Raw genomic sequence first — 18243 nt, 5'->3', positions numbered from 1 at the left:
ATATGATTCAGGTCAGACATCAAATATTACTGTGGGAAAAACTGGCTAAGGTAAACTACTGAAGATTTATGGAAATGCAAAAGACAAAAGGCTGAATGGAAACATGAAGTCAAAGCAACACAAAAGAAACAATTCAATGTAAAAATAAAATATTTTTTGTAATATTTTATATTTAAATGTAATAAAATATAATATAATTAAATATAATATAATATAATATTCTATAATAAAATATTATAGAAACTTGAGAAGCAAGGAAATAAGAGGAGAGAAGATAAGTTTAAAACACACACACACACACACACACACACACACACACACACACACACACATTTACATTAGACCAAATGAGAAAAAGAAAACTTCTCTACCACTAATATGATGAACAAAAAAACATCTATATCAAGAGAGGTAATCAAAATTCTAATTTCTCTGTAAGACTGGAAGTTGGCAGAATCTGAAAAAATACATAATTACTGGCTCAAATACTTCAGAATACAACATGAATTACCCTCATAGCACTTTATTGGCTTCCTCTTTCATACAGCTTACATTACCAAAAGGTGAAAATCTTTTGACCCCTCCAAACATAAGTCATTTATGTATTTACCACCATACAACTTCTGTACCAAGATTTTTTTAAATCTATAAGCTTGCAAGAAAATAATATATTGGTTGGGGAGTAAAAAGAGTGTGCTAGAAATTGTCAGAGGATGTAAAAGCAATTATTATTGATTTTGTAACCATTAAACAAGCCACTGAAAAGCATCATGATATTTACAGGACCTTTTTTTATTACAAATTATTTGGCCCTAACTGTATTATAAAGTGGTAATCATCAAAACTATCTGGTACTGGCTAAGAAATAGTGGTGGATCAGTGGAATAAATAAGTTTAATAAGAAAAAAAAACAATTAGAGCAATTGACACCTATATAATGCCAGTTTGGTATGATAAAATGTATAAGGAATCTAGAAGATATAAAAAAAATTATACAATGTTAATAGCAGCTATGGAAAAATTAACTCATCAAAAAAGAAAAAAAAAGATGATTTGTAGATGTTCTCAGAGCACATAATAGGTTGAAATTTTACTGAAATAAATTTGGAACAATTCACTTTACAGAGCAATAGTAAAAAATGACAATAATTCTATATCACAGTATATGTCAAACATAACTGAAAGTGTGTTTTTATCTAGACAAAAACCTATGAAATGGTCAACATCCAAGAGTGGAATCAAAAAAGGCTTCATAAGCAACATCTGCATGAATTTTGCAATCAAGTTGTGGAAATGTTGCAACATGTGACTGAAGCTTGTAAAAATTTACTTTCTACTGGTGTCTAGAATTATGCATCATAAAAACCAATTTCCATGCTACACACTGCAAAAGATCCTTGAAAATTTAAATAAGCTGCAATGGAACCGAAGCATTATTAAAGATAAAATCATTGCCCATCTTAGAAAATAAGTCCAATCCTTTCATTTAAAAGATAAGGAAATTGAAACAGGGAGAGTTAAGTAATTTGCCCAAGAATACATAGCTAGTAAGTGTAAGGATAGGATGCGAACCTTAGTTTTCATGACTCTTGTACACTTATAATACTACCCTGTTTCTCAATGTAGTCATATTAAATATTTATCTTAAAACTACATGAAATGAACAATTTTCAAAATGTGGACACACCCAGCTAAAGATATTAAAATACAGTAAGAACATGATGAAGTATATATCCTTGTAGTCATTCAGTCTGATGATGGAGTTGTCCTACAGGTGTTTTTAGTAATTCTACAGGAGATTAACTTATATCTCAGTATTCTTAATTATAAATTAGGTTGCTTAATTCACTTGAACAATAGGCTGCACAACTTTAAACATGCAAAAATGACTTGTTCAAGTTTACCTTAACCCCCCTCAAAAATGATGAGAAGAAAACAACAGTAATAGCAGCATATTCATTTATGGAATATTCAAAAGGTTTAGAAAACATCTTACGAAAATATTTCATGTGTCTCTCATAACAATCTGGTAAGAAAGGTGTTATTCTTATCCTCATTTCATAGGTGAGGAAAACTGAGACTCAGATAAATAAAATTATACTTACAGATACATGGTAGGAAATATGTGGGGGCCTGATTCAAATTCAGAATTGAATTCTCCAAGTCCATGATTTTATTTTCACCAAGTTGCCTCAAACTTGGGTTAAAGTTAGAAACTAATAATATTTACCAAGTACTTATATTAACAAATTAACTTTATGAAAAATAAGGACTTTTAATGTCTAAACAAAAATAATCCTTTATCCAAAATAACCATCTTCCTCCTCTGAGTAGACTCTGAGTAGAGTACTTCTCTAAGACTTTATCATGCTATTACAGTGATTCTGGGATTTTTAAGGCTGTGATGGCAGAATCTAAGTTCAAACAGGTACTAAGCACATGGAAAGGCTTTGGGGAAAAGCCCTGCAGGTGTTCTATTCACCTCACTACAACTGGCCATCAGAGTATTGGCTGTCCAATCACTGAAATTTTCTGGCAACAGCAACATATGAAGACATATTGCTAAGTCAGAGAGGAATAGTACTGGTGAAAGGAGAATACATGCTGATGAAATCAGAGATAATTGAAGTGCTGGAAAAAACTGAACAAACTTCTAATTAGTCAGTGAGGAAAACAATAAAGGAATAGGTAAAAAAGGAGAAGAGGTAACATCTCTTTTTCCTTCATCACAGGCCTATGCCAAATCCAACAGCTAGGGCCATGGAAAGTGGAAGCTAAAAATCCCAGTCTAAGTTGCACCAGAGTCTCCTATCCCCACACATTCCCACTCTTAAATTGCTAGAGGCTGCCTTTTTCACAGGACGCTTCACATCCCAAAGAAAGCAACCTGAGATCTAAGTTCTGACAGTTAGCTACAAAGAATGACATTTCATTTAAGAGTAACCAGCTTCAAATGAGCTGTGTAATCAATTTAACTAGATTATGCAAAAACAGAATGCAAAATGAACATATAGAAATGCAATTCAAAGTGGGTTTGATACTGTTTTATTATGCAAGTTAAGATAATAGAAAAAAATTAAAAACATTAAAAATGCAACAGGCCAAGCAAGAATACTATTCAGAGTACCTAAGTATATATAAAGTAAGGAGGACAGATTAGCAGCACTCCCTGAGAACCCAGGTCAGTTCACTTGTGAACTGTATTTGTATCCCTGTTATATGTTGATACATCAATACATAAAAAAACAGAGAGTAAACTTATTCTAGAGCAGGGCTTCTTAAAATCTTTCCTGTTATGGACTTACTTGGCAATCTGGTGAAACTTCAGAGATGCCTTAGGGACTCCTTGCTACCTGCATTTATAATCGGAGGAAATGCTCAATTTCAATTAGGAGTTAGTGAAAATAAAGATAATTTTTTTCCTTTCCTATAGAAATACTGCTGAGGGGTTTATGGGTCACAGATTAAATGTCTATATTTTAAAGCTACTATGAAATTTGGGAAATCATGTTAATCTACAGTAATACTTTCTTGGGGGCATAAACAGAGCAAAAAAGAATAAGAGAGATTTAAGGAATAGCTATTAAACAGCAGCTCAAAAATTAACAAAAGAAACAAATGGAACGTTAACACAATAATATGTTGTCTGTCAGGGAGACTGTTGTGGAAGAAATTCATATCACAGGTAAATATTTGTTTTTTAAATTAGTCCCATCCTTATATTTTTAAGGTTTTATACTTTAAGCATAAATTTTATGTAATAAACTAAAGATGAAGGAAAGATATGGTAACAAGAACAAGAAGATTAAAGATCACATTGGAATATTAGACAATAGTGACATCCAAGAGAAAATGGAAGAAGCATTTTGAGGGAGCTTGTTCAAAAAATACAATGTAATATTTAAAAAGGATTTTGTTTGAAATACCTGGTGTTGACTTTGTAATCATTCCCTTTTTGCTTCTTGAATTTTTTTTCCCAAGAGTTTTTTTCTCCTTTCCGAGGGGCTTTTCATCTGTGGAGCCTTCAGGGTGGATTTTTTCAGAATTATCACTTGCAGTTGCTTCACAGCTTGGGGTAACAGAGTTATCACAGTTGCTGCAGCTTTCATTATTGTTGAGATTGTCCTGTTCAAACTTTTCATGTTTTCCCATCTCATTGTCACTGCTGGTCACAGCTTTACATGCATCTTCATCAACTTGATTTTCATTTTCATCTGATACAGAAGGCAAGCACTGCCTTGTACTTTCCATGCTGTCATTGGTATGGCATCCATCTTGTGGGTCTAACTGTAGGTCATTTGTAGGAGTTTCTCTGTCATCCATTAGAGCATCCTTTGTTGAAGCATCAAAGTTTCATAAAAAATCTCCCCATGCCTAAAAATGAAAAAAAAATGACATGGCTTAAAAGTCCACAACTACATAAATATAACTAAACTCCTACATGATAAAATAAAAACTTCCACTTTAATCATGATACTATTGATTACCAAGATGTTAATTACAAAATAAGTGCTTATTCTTGTTCTTTGGTCCTCTTGTATCCTTAGGTCATCTGACTTTTGAGTATTTCACTGCTCACTAATATGTACCTGTCGGTGAAAAACAATAATAAAAGCTATATTACTTATGACGAATTCCTGTTTTAAAAAGGCTTAGTGAAGCACACTAAATGATCTTTGAATATTCCATCTTCCCTAACCCTCTTCTCAGTTTTCATTATGATCTCTACTCTCTCCACCCTTCAGTTCATTCAGACCCAATAGCTGCATTTTCCACACATTTCTTTCTTTTATATAATCTATTCTCAAATCCCTTGCTGTCCTTGTGCTTGCCAAGTAATGCTATCAAAGGGAAAATTATGTTAATCTGATATGAGCATATCTTGAGTAAAAGTCTTTTTGGTTTATTAGCACTTTTACTTAAAAATAAATAAGATAGGAGGAATTTACATAGTACTTTTAGGTTTGCAAAGTGTTTTACATTTCAAAATATCCATAAACTATCATTTTAATATAATCTTGAATGCCAAAAATCAAAATCAAGCTCACTGTATCATTTTCAGGTTATCCTTTTTACTTTTAAAAAATAAAAGGGGAAGGAAGGAAGGAAGAGAAAGAAAGAGAAAATGATAGAAAGAAAGAAAGAAAGAAAGAAAGAGAAAGAAGAAGGAAAGAAAGAAAGAAACAGAGGAAGGAAGGAAGAAAAGGAAAGAATGAAGAAAGAAAGAAAGAAAGAAAGAAAGAAAGAAAGAAAGAAAGAAAGAAAGAAAGAAAGAAAAAAGGAAAAAAGTAAAGAAAGAAGGGGAAAGAAAAAAAGAACAAAGAGAGGGAGACAGGTTAGCAAGACAAAAAAAAAAAAAAAGAGAGAAACATAAGATGTTTCAGTCTGTGTTCAGACAACACTAGTTCTTTCTCTTGAGTTGGAAAGCATTTTTCATTATGAGTCCCTCTGGGATTGTCTTGGATCACTGTATTGCAGAGAATGGCCATGTCATTCACAGTTCCTCCTGATATAATGCTGCTATTACTGTGTGTAATGTACTCCTGGTTCTGCTCATTTCACTTTGTATCAGTTCATGTACGTCTTTACATGTTTTCCTGAAATCTACTTGTTCCTCATTTCTTAGAGAACAATAGAACACATTCATATAACACAATTTGTTCAGCCATTCCCCAAATATGGAAATTCTTTCCATTTCCAATTTTTGACACCATAAAAAGAGCTTATATATATATATATATATTTTTTTTTTTTTTTTTACATATACTCCCCCTCCTCTTCTTTTATAAAAATCTCTTTAGGATACAGGCCTAAGAGTGGGTCTTGCCAGATCAAAGGGTATATACAGTTTTATAGTTCTTTGTGCACAGTTCCAAATTGCTCTCCAGAATAGTAGGATCAGTTCACAGCTCCAACAGTGTATATTAATGTCTAAAATTTTCCACATGACCCTCTAATATTTTATCATTTTCCTCTTTTTTTTATCATAATAGTCCATCTGATAGATATTTTAATTTGCATAAGATTGTGGATTCATTGTGGCAATCAACTAAGTTCTTAAAAGAGATGAAAATATTAGTTATTTACTTATTTCATTTGATCTGAGCTTATTTAGCACAGTAAATCTACTGTGTTGATTCAAAACTAAAGCATTTAATATTTAGCAAAGAAACACTTCATATGTATATCTAAATTTGGCCAGTTTAATTTTCCATTCTATATTTCTACCATCATATATATAATACTAAAGTTGAAATAATTTGACAGCTTGTAAAATACTAAAATAAAAACAACCACTTCTATTCAAGGTTTCTTAGTTATGTTACCATTCAATTTTCCAACTAAATAAATACCCTCTGTGTTAGTGCAGGGCAGAATGTTAACCTCTGAAAGAGATTAAGAGCAACATTTTCAGCAGCTATTTTAGATTTGGCATCTACAAAGAAAAAATCCTTGCAGCTGTCTTAAATTTTTGAGGGCTTAATTTTCTATTTAAATACATCAGGTGATATGGTAGACATGCCTTTACAAATGAAAGCCCTAGGGCTTTACTTGTGCTTTTAACTCCCCAGTGATTTGAAACAAACAAAAAACTCAATGGTTTTACTTTTGTAGTTGTGTATTTGAGGATGATTACTACCTTTAAAATTAGGCAAGTAATTTTAAACTTTATGGATTTCGGTTTCCTGGCAAAACAAGGGGACTGAATTAAAAGGTCAATCAATCAACAACTATTTACTTAAAAACCTAGTAAGCTTTGGATACAGTAGATACAAAGACAAAAATGAAACAGTAGCTGCCCTCAGGGAGTTTACATTCTATCAAAGGAAATAACATGTATAAACAACAACATATACAAAATATATGTAAAATAAACATGAAAAGCACTAGGAGCTGGAGTGGATTAGAAAAGATTTATGATAGAATATGGTATTTGAACAAAAGTTTGAAGGAAATCAATAATTCTAAGACTTGGAGATGAGATGAAAGTGCATTCTAGAGAACCGTCTAGGGGAAGAAACAAGGAGAAATGGAATATCATGACGAATAGCAAGGACAGTTTGGCTATATTTTTAAGCAGGAATTTTAGACCCTTTCTTGTGTGATGAACTCCTTTGGAAAGTGGTGAAGCCTACAGATTCCTATGAATAACATTTTAAATGGATAAAATAAAATACATAGTATTACAAAGAAAAATCATGATGAAGTATAATTAAAACCATTTAATTAATGGTTCTATTAATTAATAATTAAATAATTAATTTATTAATTAAATAATTAATTTATTTAACCATAATTAAAAAATTAATCCATGTTTCTCTTTACTATAAAATTATCTCCTTGATCCTGACTCTTTGCTAAAATTCCCTTGGAAATTAGCCCAACAGTGCAATAAATCTTTGCTCTTTAGCCTGGAGACCAAGTGTGCAAATTCTTTTGTCAAAACCACCATACTGACCAGGAGGACATTTTGGGGTGTGTTCCACCTCAACAAGACTACAGTATAAAACTCTTAGAACTAGCAAATCTTTCCTAAGAAGAGATGGAAACACTCATACCTAAGCATTCAAGTATAGGGGAGAATCAAAGGGGAAAGGACACAAAGATAATTAAAGATATGGTCTATACACTTTAGGAACTCACAATTTAGTTGCAGTGCCTATGTAAATAATCTATCTACCCCTAACCCCAAACTGATTCTTTTGTGAAGGCAAACTAGGCCATTTTTTTAAACCTCAATTCTTACCTAGTCTTTAATTACTGAAGATCTCTCAGACAAACAGATCTAGGAAAGATTTTAGCTTAAAAAGACCATGTTCTCTCACTGCATCATGGACCACCTTCTCTAGTCTTCACCTATCTTGCCATAGGACTCCAATGCAGAGTGAGACTAATGACTTTGCACAATCCCACTTCACTGAAATCCAATTCACTTGCAAGTCAAAATATCACCCTTCTGATGTCATTGGCCCTCTTCCAAAAAGAAGGAAGAATAACAAGTAACAATAAGTCAGCTAGATAGCTCGGTGGATAAGGTGCTGGTCCTGGAGTTAGGAGGACCTGTGTTCAAATTTGAGTTCAAATACTGGGTGAACTTGTTTAGCTCTGGAGAAGAAAATGGCAAACTATTACAATATCATTGTCAAAAAAACAACAACCTAGTATTGGCTCTTAAAGAGTCTGGCAAAACAGAATGACAGCAGATGTAAGAGTAATTAGTTGTAGAAATATCTGGTCACAAAGTTCAGAAGATATTGAGGTTTAGAACAGCTAATTAATTAACTAGTGATTTGTGTTGTGGAGTGAAGGCAAGATGAAAAATAGCCTATCAGTTAAACCCAATATTAAGTAAATTATTTGGAATAATAGGCAAAGGAGTCCTACTGAAAGAACAAAACCAAGAAGAGAAAAAAAAATTATAGACCAATTTCACTAATGAAGAATCTTAAATAAAATATTAGGTAGGTGACTATATATCACAAAGATTATACACTGTGACCAAGGGGGATTTATACCAGGAATGCAGGGCTGGTTCAATACAAGGAAAACTATTAACATAATTTAAATATCAATTAGAAAAATAACAAAAGTTGCAGAAAATCAATAGTTGCGGAAAAAGTTTGCTACAAAAATACATCTATTCCTATTTTTTACCTATATTATTCCTATTTTATACCTATGAAAGCATAGGTATAAATGAATTTTTCTTTAAAATAATAAGAAGCATCTACTTAAAACCATCAATAAACATTATCTGTAATGGGAAAGAGCTAAAAGTCTTCCCAAGAAGATCAAGAGTGAGACAAGAATGCCTATTATCACCAATATTATTCAATATTATATTAGAAATGCTAGCAATAGCAAAAAGAGAAGAAAAAGAAATGAAAGGAATCAGAATGGGCAATGAGGAAATAAAACTATCTCTTTTTTGCAGACTACATGACAGTATCATTAGAAAATCATAGAAATTCAATTAGTAGAATATAATATAAGCCCACATAAGTCATCAACATTTTTACACAATACCAACAAAGCAGTAAGAAGAAACAGTAAGAGCCATTTTATTTAAAATAAATATAGACAATATAACATACCTACGCGTATATATACATACTAAGACAACCCCAGGAACTATATGAACATAATAATAATAAGGAATAAAGAGGGCTTTAGGAAGCAGAGGTGAGAAGGAAGAACACTCCAATGATGGGGGACAACTAGGACAAAGGAAAAGATAGTATATGAAGAAAAGAAAGAAATCATTTTGGCTAGATAGAAAAGTGTGAAATGGGAGAGGGGGAGTAGGAGAAGAACAGTAAGGTTGAAAGGATGGTTGGGTTAAATGTAGCTAGTTTGTATTTAATTCTAGAAGTATTAAAGAGCCATTGGAGTTCAACAAGAGTGAGAGGGTGAGATCTCTGCTAAAGGAAAGTCACTCTGGCAGTTTTGTGGAGGTTGAACCAGAATGGGGTAAGACTTAAAATAGACCAATTAGGAAGATTTTGCCCTTGAGCGAAAATATGTCCAGAGCTTGAACTAAAGTGTTAACTGCCTATAAACTTATTAACCTGTACAGACTACCATACAGGCTTCCAAGAAGAAAAATAAAATTAATTCTAAAACAGGATTACAATCACAAAAGAAGCATGTTTCCCTTTAGAGACTAAGACCTTTGCATTAAAATTGGTCAGATATTACATAAAACAATAATAAGCATTCTTTTATCAAGAATTCAGAGTTCTTATGCCTGAAGGGCTATCCAACTGTATACAACTTTTAATTCAGTAACACTATATCCAAAACAGAGTTTTAAAAGTTTTTTTTTTTTTTTTTTTGTACAAAAATATTTTTAGGACTTCTTTCTGGGGTGGCAAAGAATTGGAAACTGAGATGTCCATGAATTGGGGAATGGCTGAACTGTGATGTATGATTGTAATGGAATATTATTGTGCTATAAGAACTTCAGAAAAACCTGCAATGACTTGCATAAACTGATAGAGTGAAGTGATAAGAACCAGGAAAAGATTGTACTCTGTAACAGCAATATTATTATTTGATGAACAACTGTGAATGACTTATTCTTGGCAATATAATGATTTAATACAATCCCAAAAGACTCATGAAAAAAAAAAAAGCTGTACTCCTCTATTCAAAGAACTGATGGCATCTGATATAGGCTGAATCAAACTATTTTTCACTTTCTTTTCTTCCTTTTTTGCTTACATTTTCTTCCATAAAATGACTAAGGGGGGAAATGTTTACATTTATTACACATGTATAACCTATCATTTTAATCTGCTTACTGTCTCAGGGAGTGTAGGAAGGAAGAAAGAAAGAAAAGAATTTGGAACTCAAAACTTAAAAAAAAAGTTAAACATTACTTTTTATCTTCATTTGGGGAAAAAATAAAATATCAATAAAAAATAAAATGTGATGCTGAGAGTTCAAAAAAAATTTCAGCATTCTGAAAGTTCTTGGTCTCCCTTTAAAACAACCAAACTAAATTGTTTAAGAATAAACACTATATTCTATTAAATTCAAATATAAACTTTTTATTTACACAGAAACTCAGAATCGATGAGTTTGATACAGATTCATTGTACTCATATGTAATTATCATATACTTGTGTATGTAACTACTTTTTTATTTCTATAAGTTATTTTTTTTTTTTTGGTGTTTAAAAAAACACTAAAGATTATCTATTACAATTCTTAGCATTTCAGAATTCCTAAAGTAAATTATGACTTCACTTACTTGCCACACCTAGAAACAAAGAGCAAGGAAACAAATTTGAGAATACAGAAATTCTATTCATGGTTCATTCCTCATTTCCCCCGTAGGGCAGGTTCTTCAGTGGTTAGAAAAAACTTTTTAAAGCGTTTTTAAAATTTTTTTTCCCTTTTGAAAATGCGTGGCAGGAAGTCAATCTAATCATAAAGGGAGCAAAGAGAGCTCAATACATGAAAAGTTTGCTTAGAATCTCTTAATCTATATTCCAGATAAGAAGTGGTTTCTTGAATAGTTAGAGAGCTAGGTCCTCTTTTACATGTTAAGAATAGTTAAGAATAACTATTTTAGGTATTCAAGAAATCAGAATTTCTTTTAGAATATTGTTATTAGTAAAAATGTCTGAACCCATAAAGAGCTGAGCTTGGTGTCATAGGACTTGAGTTTAAAGCTTAGCTCTGCCACATACAACCTATGTAACTTCAGGCAAATTACTTGGTCCACCAAGGCATTATATAGCTCAAATGAGAGACTTAAAAGAGAAAACCTCTAAAGACACCTTGAAGCTCTGATCCCACAGAGAACTTGTAAACTGAAATAATATGATTTAAATGAGAGATCCTATTATGATTATTACATCATCCCAATAATGTTGCAGCAGTGAAACTTAACAACCGTCCCTGCTCTTTATCATTAAGTTCTTAAAGATATGCTTGTTTATTTTTTTTATTTTGAGGTCTTTTACAATTTATAGTTTTTAAATCTTTTCTAATTACACTGCAGAATAGAGAAGGTTTTGCAGTTTGTTTTGATTATTTCTCCCTCTTCACCTAACAAATCACACAAAAAAGATTAATGATACTAAGAATGGCCTCCTGTTACAAGCACATTTTAATCACACAAAAAAGACTGATAATACTAAGAATGGCCTCCTGTTACAAGAACATTTTTATAAACACCATCATTCAGACAACTTGAATATCATCTATTCTAACTCACATTTTTAATATATACTATTAAATAAATTCAACCTTTATAATAGTAAAAAGTAAATGACATGTTTACTAGTCAAATTCAATATATACTCTCAATCCTCAAATGTGAAATAAATCACCATTAACAAGGTACAGTGGTCTATTTCTCAGTCACCTTTGTTATACTGTATACAAATAAACTATGCTTCCTATTCTGAGAGCTATGAAACAAAGAGAAATAAAGAACAACATCCTTCTTTCATTCCTTCAGGGATCTGTCATTTCATCAGTTTAGGTGCTCCCTTCACTGATACACTAAGAATTCCTTTACATCTTTGTAGGTGGTCTTCAAAAGTTACCAAGACTGAAAAATTCATTATCCTTTGGCCAAAATGGAGACAAGATTTTCTGAACTTTGATTAGGTTTGTCTCTAGGGGGGGAATAAAGCTTCACCAGTCACATATGGAGCCTTTCCGGTTTAACAGGATTCATCCAAACTAATTCCTTCTACAGGCACAAGTTTTCAGCATCTAGAGTCATCTACAATGCTAGGTCACAGGGTAGAATTAATATCACACACTTATAGGTTAGGTTCATGAGTTTTGCAGCTGATAGGAATTTAGTCATCATTTACTTCAACCTCCTCATTTTACAAATGAAGAAACTGACACCTAGAGTGATTGAATCACTTGTTCAAGGTGATACATGTTGTAAATGGTACACCTCATGTTCTAAATGCCCAAACTACTCTTTCTACTTAATACCTTGACCAAGGAGAAATGGCAGTCAGAGAAAAATATTTAATGGGCAACATAAGAAATAAGGCTATCTAGCTATGTGCATATGTGTATACATATACAAATAAAATGCATATGGAAGTTTCTGATGGTGGTACTGAAGAAACCATTTTATGCAGTAAGTCAAGTAGTAAAGAGAATTATTGTTTTTATGGTTTTATTGGTATGTCAATGTAATAATGAATAGGTCAGTGGCATTATTAAGTCGAAATAAACTTAGCTATTAAAATGTTTTCCCTGGCTCTGGTTCATTTCAAAAGATGAACTTTAAAATTAGAAATAAACAAAAATTATGATAGATAGATAGAATGATAGAGCATTTATCAAATACTTACTATATGTTAGGCACTGGCAATACAAATTCAAGGGAAAAGCAAGGCAGTCTCTGCCTTCAAAGAGTTTACATTCTAATGAGAGAAAGACAATACATAAAAGGAAGCCAAAAAAAGTTGGTAAGAATGGAAGGACATATAAAGAAACCTTGAAAGTTATGAAAGAAACCGCATTTGGAGTGAATATGAAGGGTAAGAATCCTTCCTCAAATGGATTTGGGGACAAACTCGTACAGAGGACAACACTGTAGGGATAGAGTCATACAGATAGCCAGTTGGGCCATTTTTCTTGTTTGTTAAAATTTGTTTCTAGTAAATTTTAAGGGTTCTGTTTTCAGCCTAATTTAAATATGAAAATAAGCTTACCTATCAGCTTCTATGAATTTAAATATGTTTTCTAATACAAAAGTAACCTTTAATGTTCAACTATAATGAATATTTTATGTCAATTTTTTTATGTCTGAGATTATATTTTCTTTCCTTAACTATTAAAATATTTATATTAAACCTATTGATTATTTTGAGAACAGAGTATTTAATGACAGTTTTATTCAATATTTCTGATAAAACAAACCCTAACCTCAAATGAAAGTCTAAAAAAAAAAAAAAAAAAAAAGCTGTTATGGTTAAACAAAGCTGAATTTACTTTAATTTGTAGTTTTAAAGGGGATTAGCTTAATTTTGTTCTCTTTACTAAAACTTTACAAATGAATTCTAATATATGGAAAACACAGCTCAATAAACAGAGAACAAAAGAAAAAGAAATCTAAGGGAAAAAGAGATTTAGGTAGTCAACTGAAAACTGAACTATATAAAATGCTCTTGAAATCTTATACAAAAATCACATTTTCATTGCAAAGAAGTATAGATACTTGACAAAGAAAGCTAATATTTAAGGAGTTCCTTAAAATAAAATTTATAAAAACACACAAACATACAGTGGTTCACTGGTTAGAGGAAGGAATGCATTTTCTGTCATTTTTGGATTCTCAACTTAATATGGTTATTTGATAGTGATACTAATTCTGGTATTTTGAATTGCATTTAACTGGAATGAATGCACATAAGTCTCCATGTTGTTCAGTTATTTTCAATTGCGTTCTACTCTGTGACCCCATTTGGAGTTTTCTTGGCAAAGATACTTAGGTGTTTTGACATTTCCTTCTCCAGCTCACTTTACAGATGAGGAAATTGAGGCAAACAGAAATCTGTGACTTGCCTAATGTCACAGGTGGTAAGCATCATCTGAGGCCAGATTTGAACTCAAGAAGATGAAGCTTCCTGTCTCCAGGTTCTGTACTCTATGCTGCCCAAAGCTTCAATATCTCTGTCCATATTCAAAGCCAAATGGCTGGACAAGGGGTATATTCATTCTGTAACTGTTGAGACTTCCAAAAATCCTATCTAAACAAACAGTCTATATGTATGTGTATACATACACACGCACACAAACACACACACACCACATACATGATAACTATAGCTATAATGGATTTAAGAGCATAATTTTGGAAGGGACATTAAGAGATTACCTAATCTAATTCTTTAATATTACAGATGAGAAAATTGAAAGAAAAGAAGAAGTTAAATAACTTGTCCAAGGTTAAACCAGTCAAATCTGAATCCTTGCAAAATCCAGCTCAAGTGCCACCTCCTAAAAGACCTTTACTTATTTTTTCTTTTCTTTTCTTTTTTTGTTTTGTTTTTTAATTATAGCTTTTTATTTACAAGATATATGCATAGGTAATTTTTCAGCATTGACTAAGTTGCAAATCCTTTTGTTCCAACTTTTTCCCTCCTTCTCCCCCCACCCCTTCCTCCAGATGGTAGGTTGATCAATACATGTTAAATATGTTAAAGTATAAGTTAAATACAATCTATGTATACATGGCCAAACAGTTAATTTGCTGTATAAAAAGAGTAGGATTACTGTACAATTAGCCTGTGAAGGAAATAAAAAATGCAGGCAGACAAAAATAGACGGATTGGAAATTCTATGCAGTGGTTCTTAGTCATCTCCCAGAGTTCTTTCACTGGGTGTAGCTGGTTCAGTTCATTACTGCTTCATTGGACCTGATTTGGTTCATCTCATTGCTGAAGATGGCCAGGTTCATCAGAATTGATCATCATATAGTATTGTTGTTGAAGTATATAATGATCTCCTGGTCCTGTTCATTTCACTCAGCATCAGTTCGTGTAAGTCCAGGCCTTTCTGAAATTATCCTGTTGGCGATTTCTTACTGAACAATAATATTCCATAATATTCATAAACCACAATTTATTCAGCCATTCTCCAATTGATAGGCATCAAATCAAAGTTTCCAGTTTCTGGCCAATACAAAAAGGGCTACCACAAACATTCTTGCACATACAGGCCCCTTTCCCTTCTTTAAGATCTCTTTGGGATATAAACCCAGTACTAACACTGCTGGGTCAAAGGATATGTACAGCTTGATAGCTTTTTGAGCATAGTTTCAAATTGCTCTCCAGAATGATTGGATGTATTCACAATTCCACCAATAATGTATCTGTCCCAGTTTTCCCACATCCCCTCCAACATTTCGCATTATCTTTCCCTGTCAATCTAGACAGTCTGACAGGTGTGTAGTGGTATCTCAGAGTTGTTTTAATTTGAATTTCTCTGATTAATAATGACCTGGAGCATCTTTTCATATGGCTAGAAATAGTTTCAATTTCTTCCTCTGAGAATTGTCTGTTCATATCCTTTGACCATTTATCAACTGAAGAATGGCTTGATTTCTTAAAAATTAGAGTCAATTTTCTATATATTTTGGAGATGAGGCCTTTATCAGAACTTTTGACTGTAAAAATGTTTTCCCAGTTTATTGCTTCCCTTCTAATCTTGTCTGCATTAGTTTTGTTTGTACAAAAACTTTTCAGTTTGATATAATCAAAATTTTCTATTTTGTGATTGATCAGTAATGATTTCTGGTTCTTCTTTGGTCATAAATTCCTTCCTCTTCCACAGGTCTGAGAGGTAAACTATCCTGTATTCCTTTAATTTATTTATAATCTCATTCTTTATGCCTAGGTCATGAACTCATTTTGACCTTATCTTGATGTACGGTGTTAAGTGTGGGTCAATGCATAGTTTCTGACTTGGTTTTTTTCTTAAAGATCTCTGTTAAATCTGAAAATAAGATAGCTTTTGTTCTTAAGGAGTATATATTCTCCCAGATCCTATACAAACACTCACAATAACAGTAGTACTTGAGTAAAGAACAGCTTTTATGGTAACTCACATGAAATATGAAAAATGCAAAGAGCTTGTGAGAGCACAAAAACAAATGTAAAAAATGTAATTATCATGATACAGTTTTCTTTCCTCTCTCCTTGTTGGGTTCCACTTTTTTTACAAGGTCCTGGAGTCTTTGCAGGTAAGTAATATACTATGTTTGGACCACCCAAGGAGGGAAGGAAGACATGTAGAAACTGCTAGAAGCCTTTCTCATAAAACCTGTATTGTGCAGATAACTTACTATCATGGTAGAGGTTGGGGATCTATCTAGTCACAAAAGTAAATAGCAGGAGCCTTGGTTATGATACTATTCTTCCTCTAAGAGAAGAAGTTCAGGGAATTCTAACCTGAACAAAAAACTGGATGCCCAAAGGCAGTGACTTGGAGTTATTTGTGAAGTAAGCCAGGGCTGTGTAGGAAATAGAATGTTAAAGCTTCTTGAGATTTGCAGTTATTTCATTTTTTTTTTTTCTATGAACACTAAAAAGATAACAAAAAGGAAAGTGACAGTTGATGGAGAGAATATGGAAGAATATTGAAGAATGGCTTGATTTCTTATAAATTAAGAGTCAATTCTCTATATATTTTGGAGATGAGGCCTTTATCAGAATCTTTGACTGTAAAAATGTTTTCCCAGTTTATTGCTTCCCTTCTAATCTTGTCTGCAATAGTTTTGTTTGTACAAAAACTTTTCAGTTTGATATAATCAAAATTTTCTATTTTGGGATCAGTAATGATCTCTAGTTCTTCTTTGGTCATAAATTCCTTCCTCTTCCATAGGTCTGAGATGTAAACTATCCTATACTCTTCTAATGTATTTATAATCTCATTCTTTATGGTTAGGTCATGAACCCATTTTGACCTTATCTTGGTGTATGGTGTTAAATGTGGGTCAATGCTTAGTTTCTGCCATACTAATTTCCAATTTTCTAAGCAGTTTTTGTCAAACAGTGAGTTCTTATCACAAAACTGGGGTCTTTGGGTTTGTCAAACATTAGATTATTAAAGATATTAGCTGTTTTGTCCTTTGAATCTAACCTATTCTACTGATCAATTAGTCTATTTCTTAGCTAATACCAAATGGTTTTGGTAACCGCTGCTTTATAATATAATTTTAGATATGGTACAGTTAGGCCACCTTCATTTGATTTTTTTTTTCATTAATTCCCTTGAAATTCTTGACCTTTTGTTTTTCATATGAACTTTGTTGTTATTTTTTCTAGGTCATTAAAATAGTTTTTTGGGAGTCTGATTAATGTAGCGCTAAATAAATAGATTAGTTTAGATAGTATTATTTATTATATTTTATTATATTTACTTGCCCAATCCAAGAGCATTTAATATTTTTCCAATTGGTTAGATCTGACTTTATTTGTGTAGAGTTTTGTAGTTTTGCTCATATAGTTTCTGATTTTCCCTTGGCAGATAGATTCCTAAATATTTTATAGTGTCAGTAGTTACCGTAAATGGAATTTCTCTTTGTAACTCAAACTGTTGCTTTTTGTTAGTGATATATAAGAATGCTGATGACTTATGTGTAAGACCTTTACTTATTACTCGGAATATTATTTCACATATATTTGTATTTATTTATAAATGTGTTCACTGTGTTTGAAGGTAAGATCCTTCATATTGTTTTTGTATTTGTGTGGCCAGTACCTAGAAAAATGTCTTAAAAAATAATAGACATGAATTAAATACTTGTAGAATGAATGATAAGGAATGAATGAAAAAAGTTATTTAACATTATCTATTCACAAAGAATTGTGATAAGCACCGAGGACACAGAAAAGTGGAGACAAAGACTCGGTTTTCAAGCAAAGCAGATAATACCGCATATTATTTCAAGCTGTTTCTATGGATAAACTATTATCTGTTTCTGATGTTGAACTATTTTATGGTGCCAAGGATATTGGTGTCAAGAACTTTGTTTTCCAAAGCCAGTGTAGCCAAATTAGACAAAAAGCAGGAAACTGGGATGGGGGGAGAGGATGGTTTGTGAGAAATTTCTCAAATATATAAAGAATTAAAACAAATTTATAAAAATAGGAGCCATTTTCCAATTGATAAATGGTCAAAGAATATGAGCAGGTAGTTTCCAGAAGAAATCAAAACTATTAATATTCATCTGAACAAAAATGCTTTAATCAT

General features: G+C 32.1%; 1 protein-coding gene across 5 annotated transcripts in view; it reads right to left on the bottom strand.

The window, feature by feature from the left end:
- Nucleotides 1-18243, bottom strand: part of CNST (consortin, connexin sorting protein) — an 88770-nt gene that overhangs the window by 48371 nt on the left and 22156 nt on the right. For 2 of the 5 annotated variants that reach the window (XM_023502026.2, XM_031966992.1), the window contains exon 3: nt 3927-4374. In XM_023502026.2, coding sequence (XP_023357794.1) covers nt 3927-4323 — 397 coding nt within the window. In that variant the 5' untranslated portion in view covers nt 4324-4374. Of the gene's footprint in view, nt 1-3305; nt 3354-3926; nt 4375-4487; nt 4827-18243 lie in introns of those variants that run through there. The other 3 variants (XM_003767765.4, XM_023502027.2, XM_031966993.1) reach the window with 3 other exon arrangements.

This window comes from Sarcophilus harrisii, chromosome 4 (genome assembly GCF_902635505.1).
Source record: "Sarcophilus harrisii chromosome 4, mSarHar1.11, whole genome shotgun sequence".
Taxonomy (NCBI): domain Eukaryota; kingdom Metazoa; phylum Chordata; class Mammalia; order Dasyuromorphia; family Dasyuridae; genus Sarcophilus; species Sarcophilus harrisii.
Note: the sequence above shows the minus strand (reverse complement) of the source record. Positions and strands in the feature narration are given on the sequence as shown.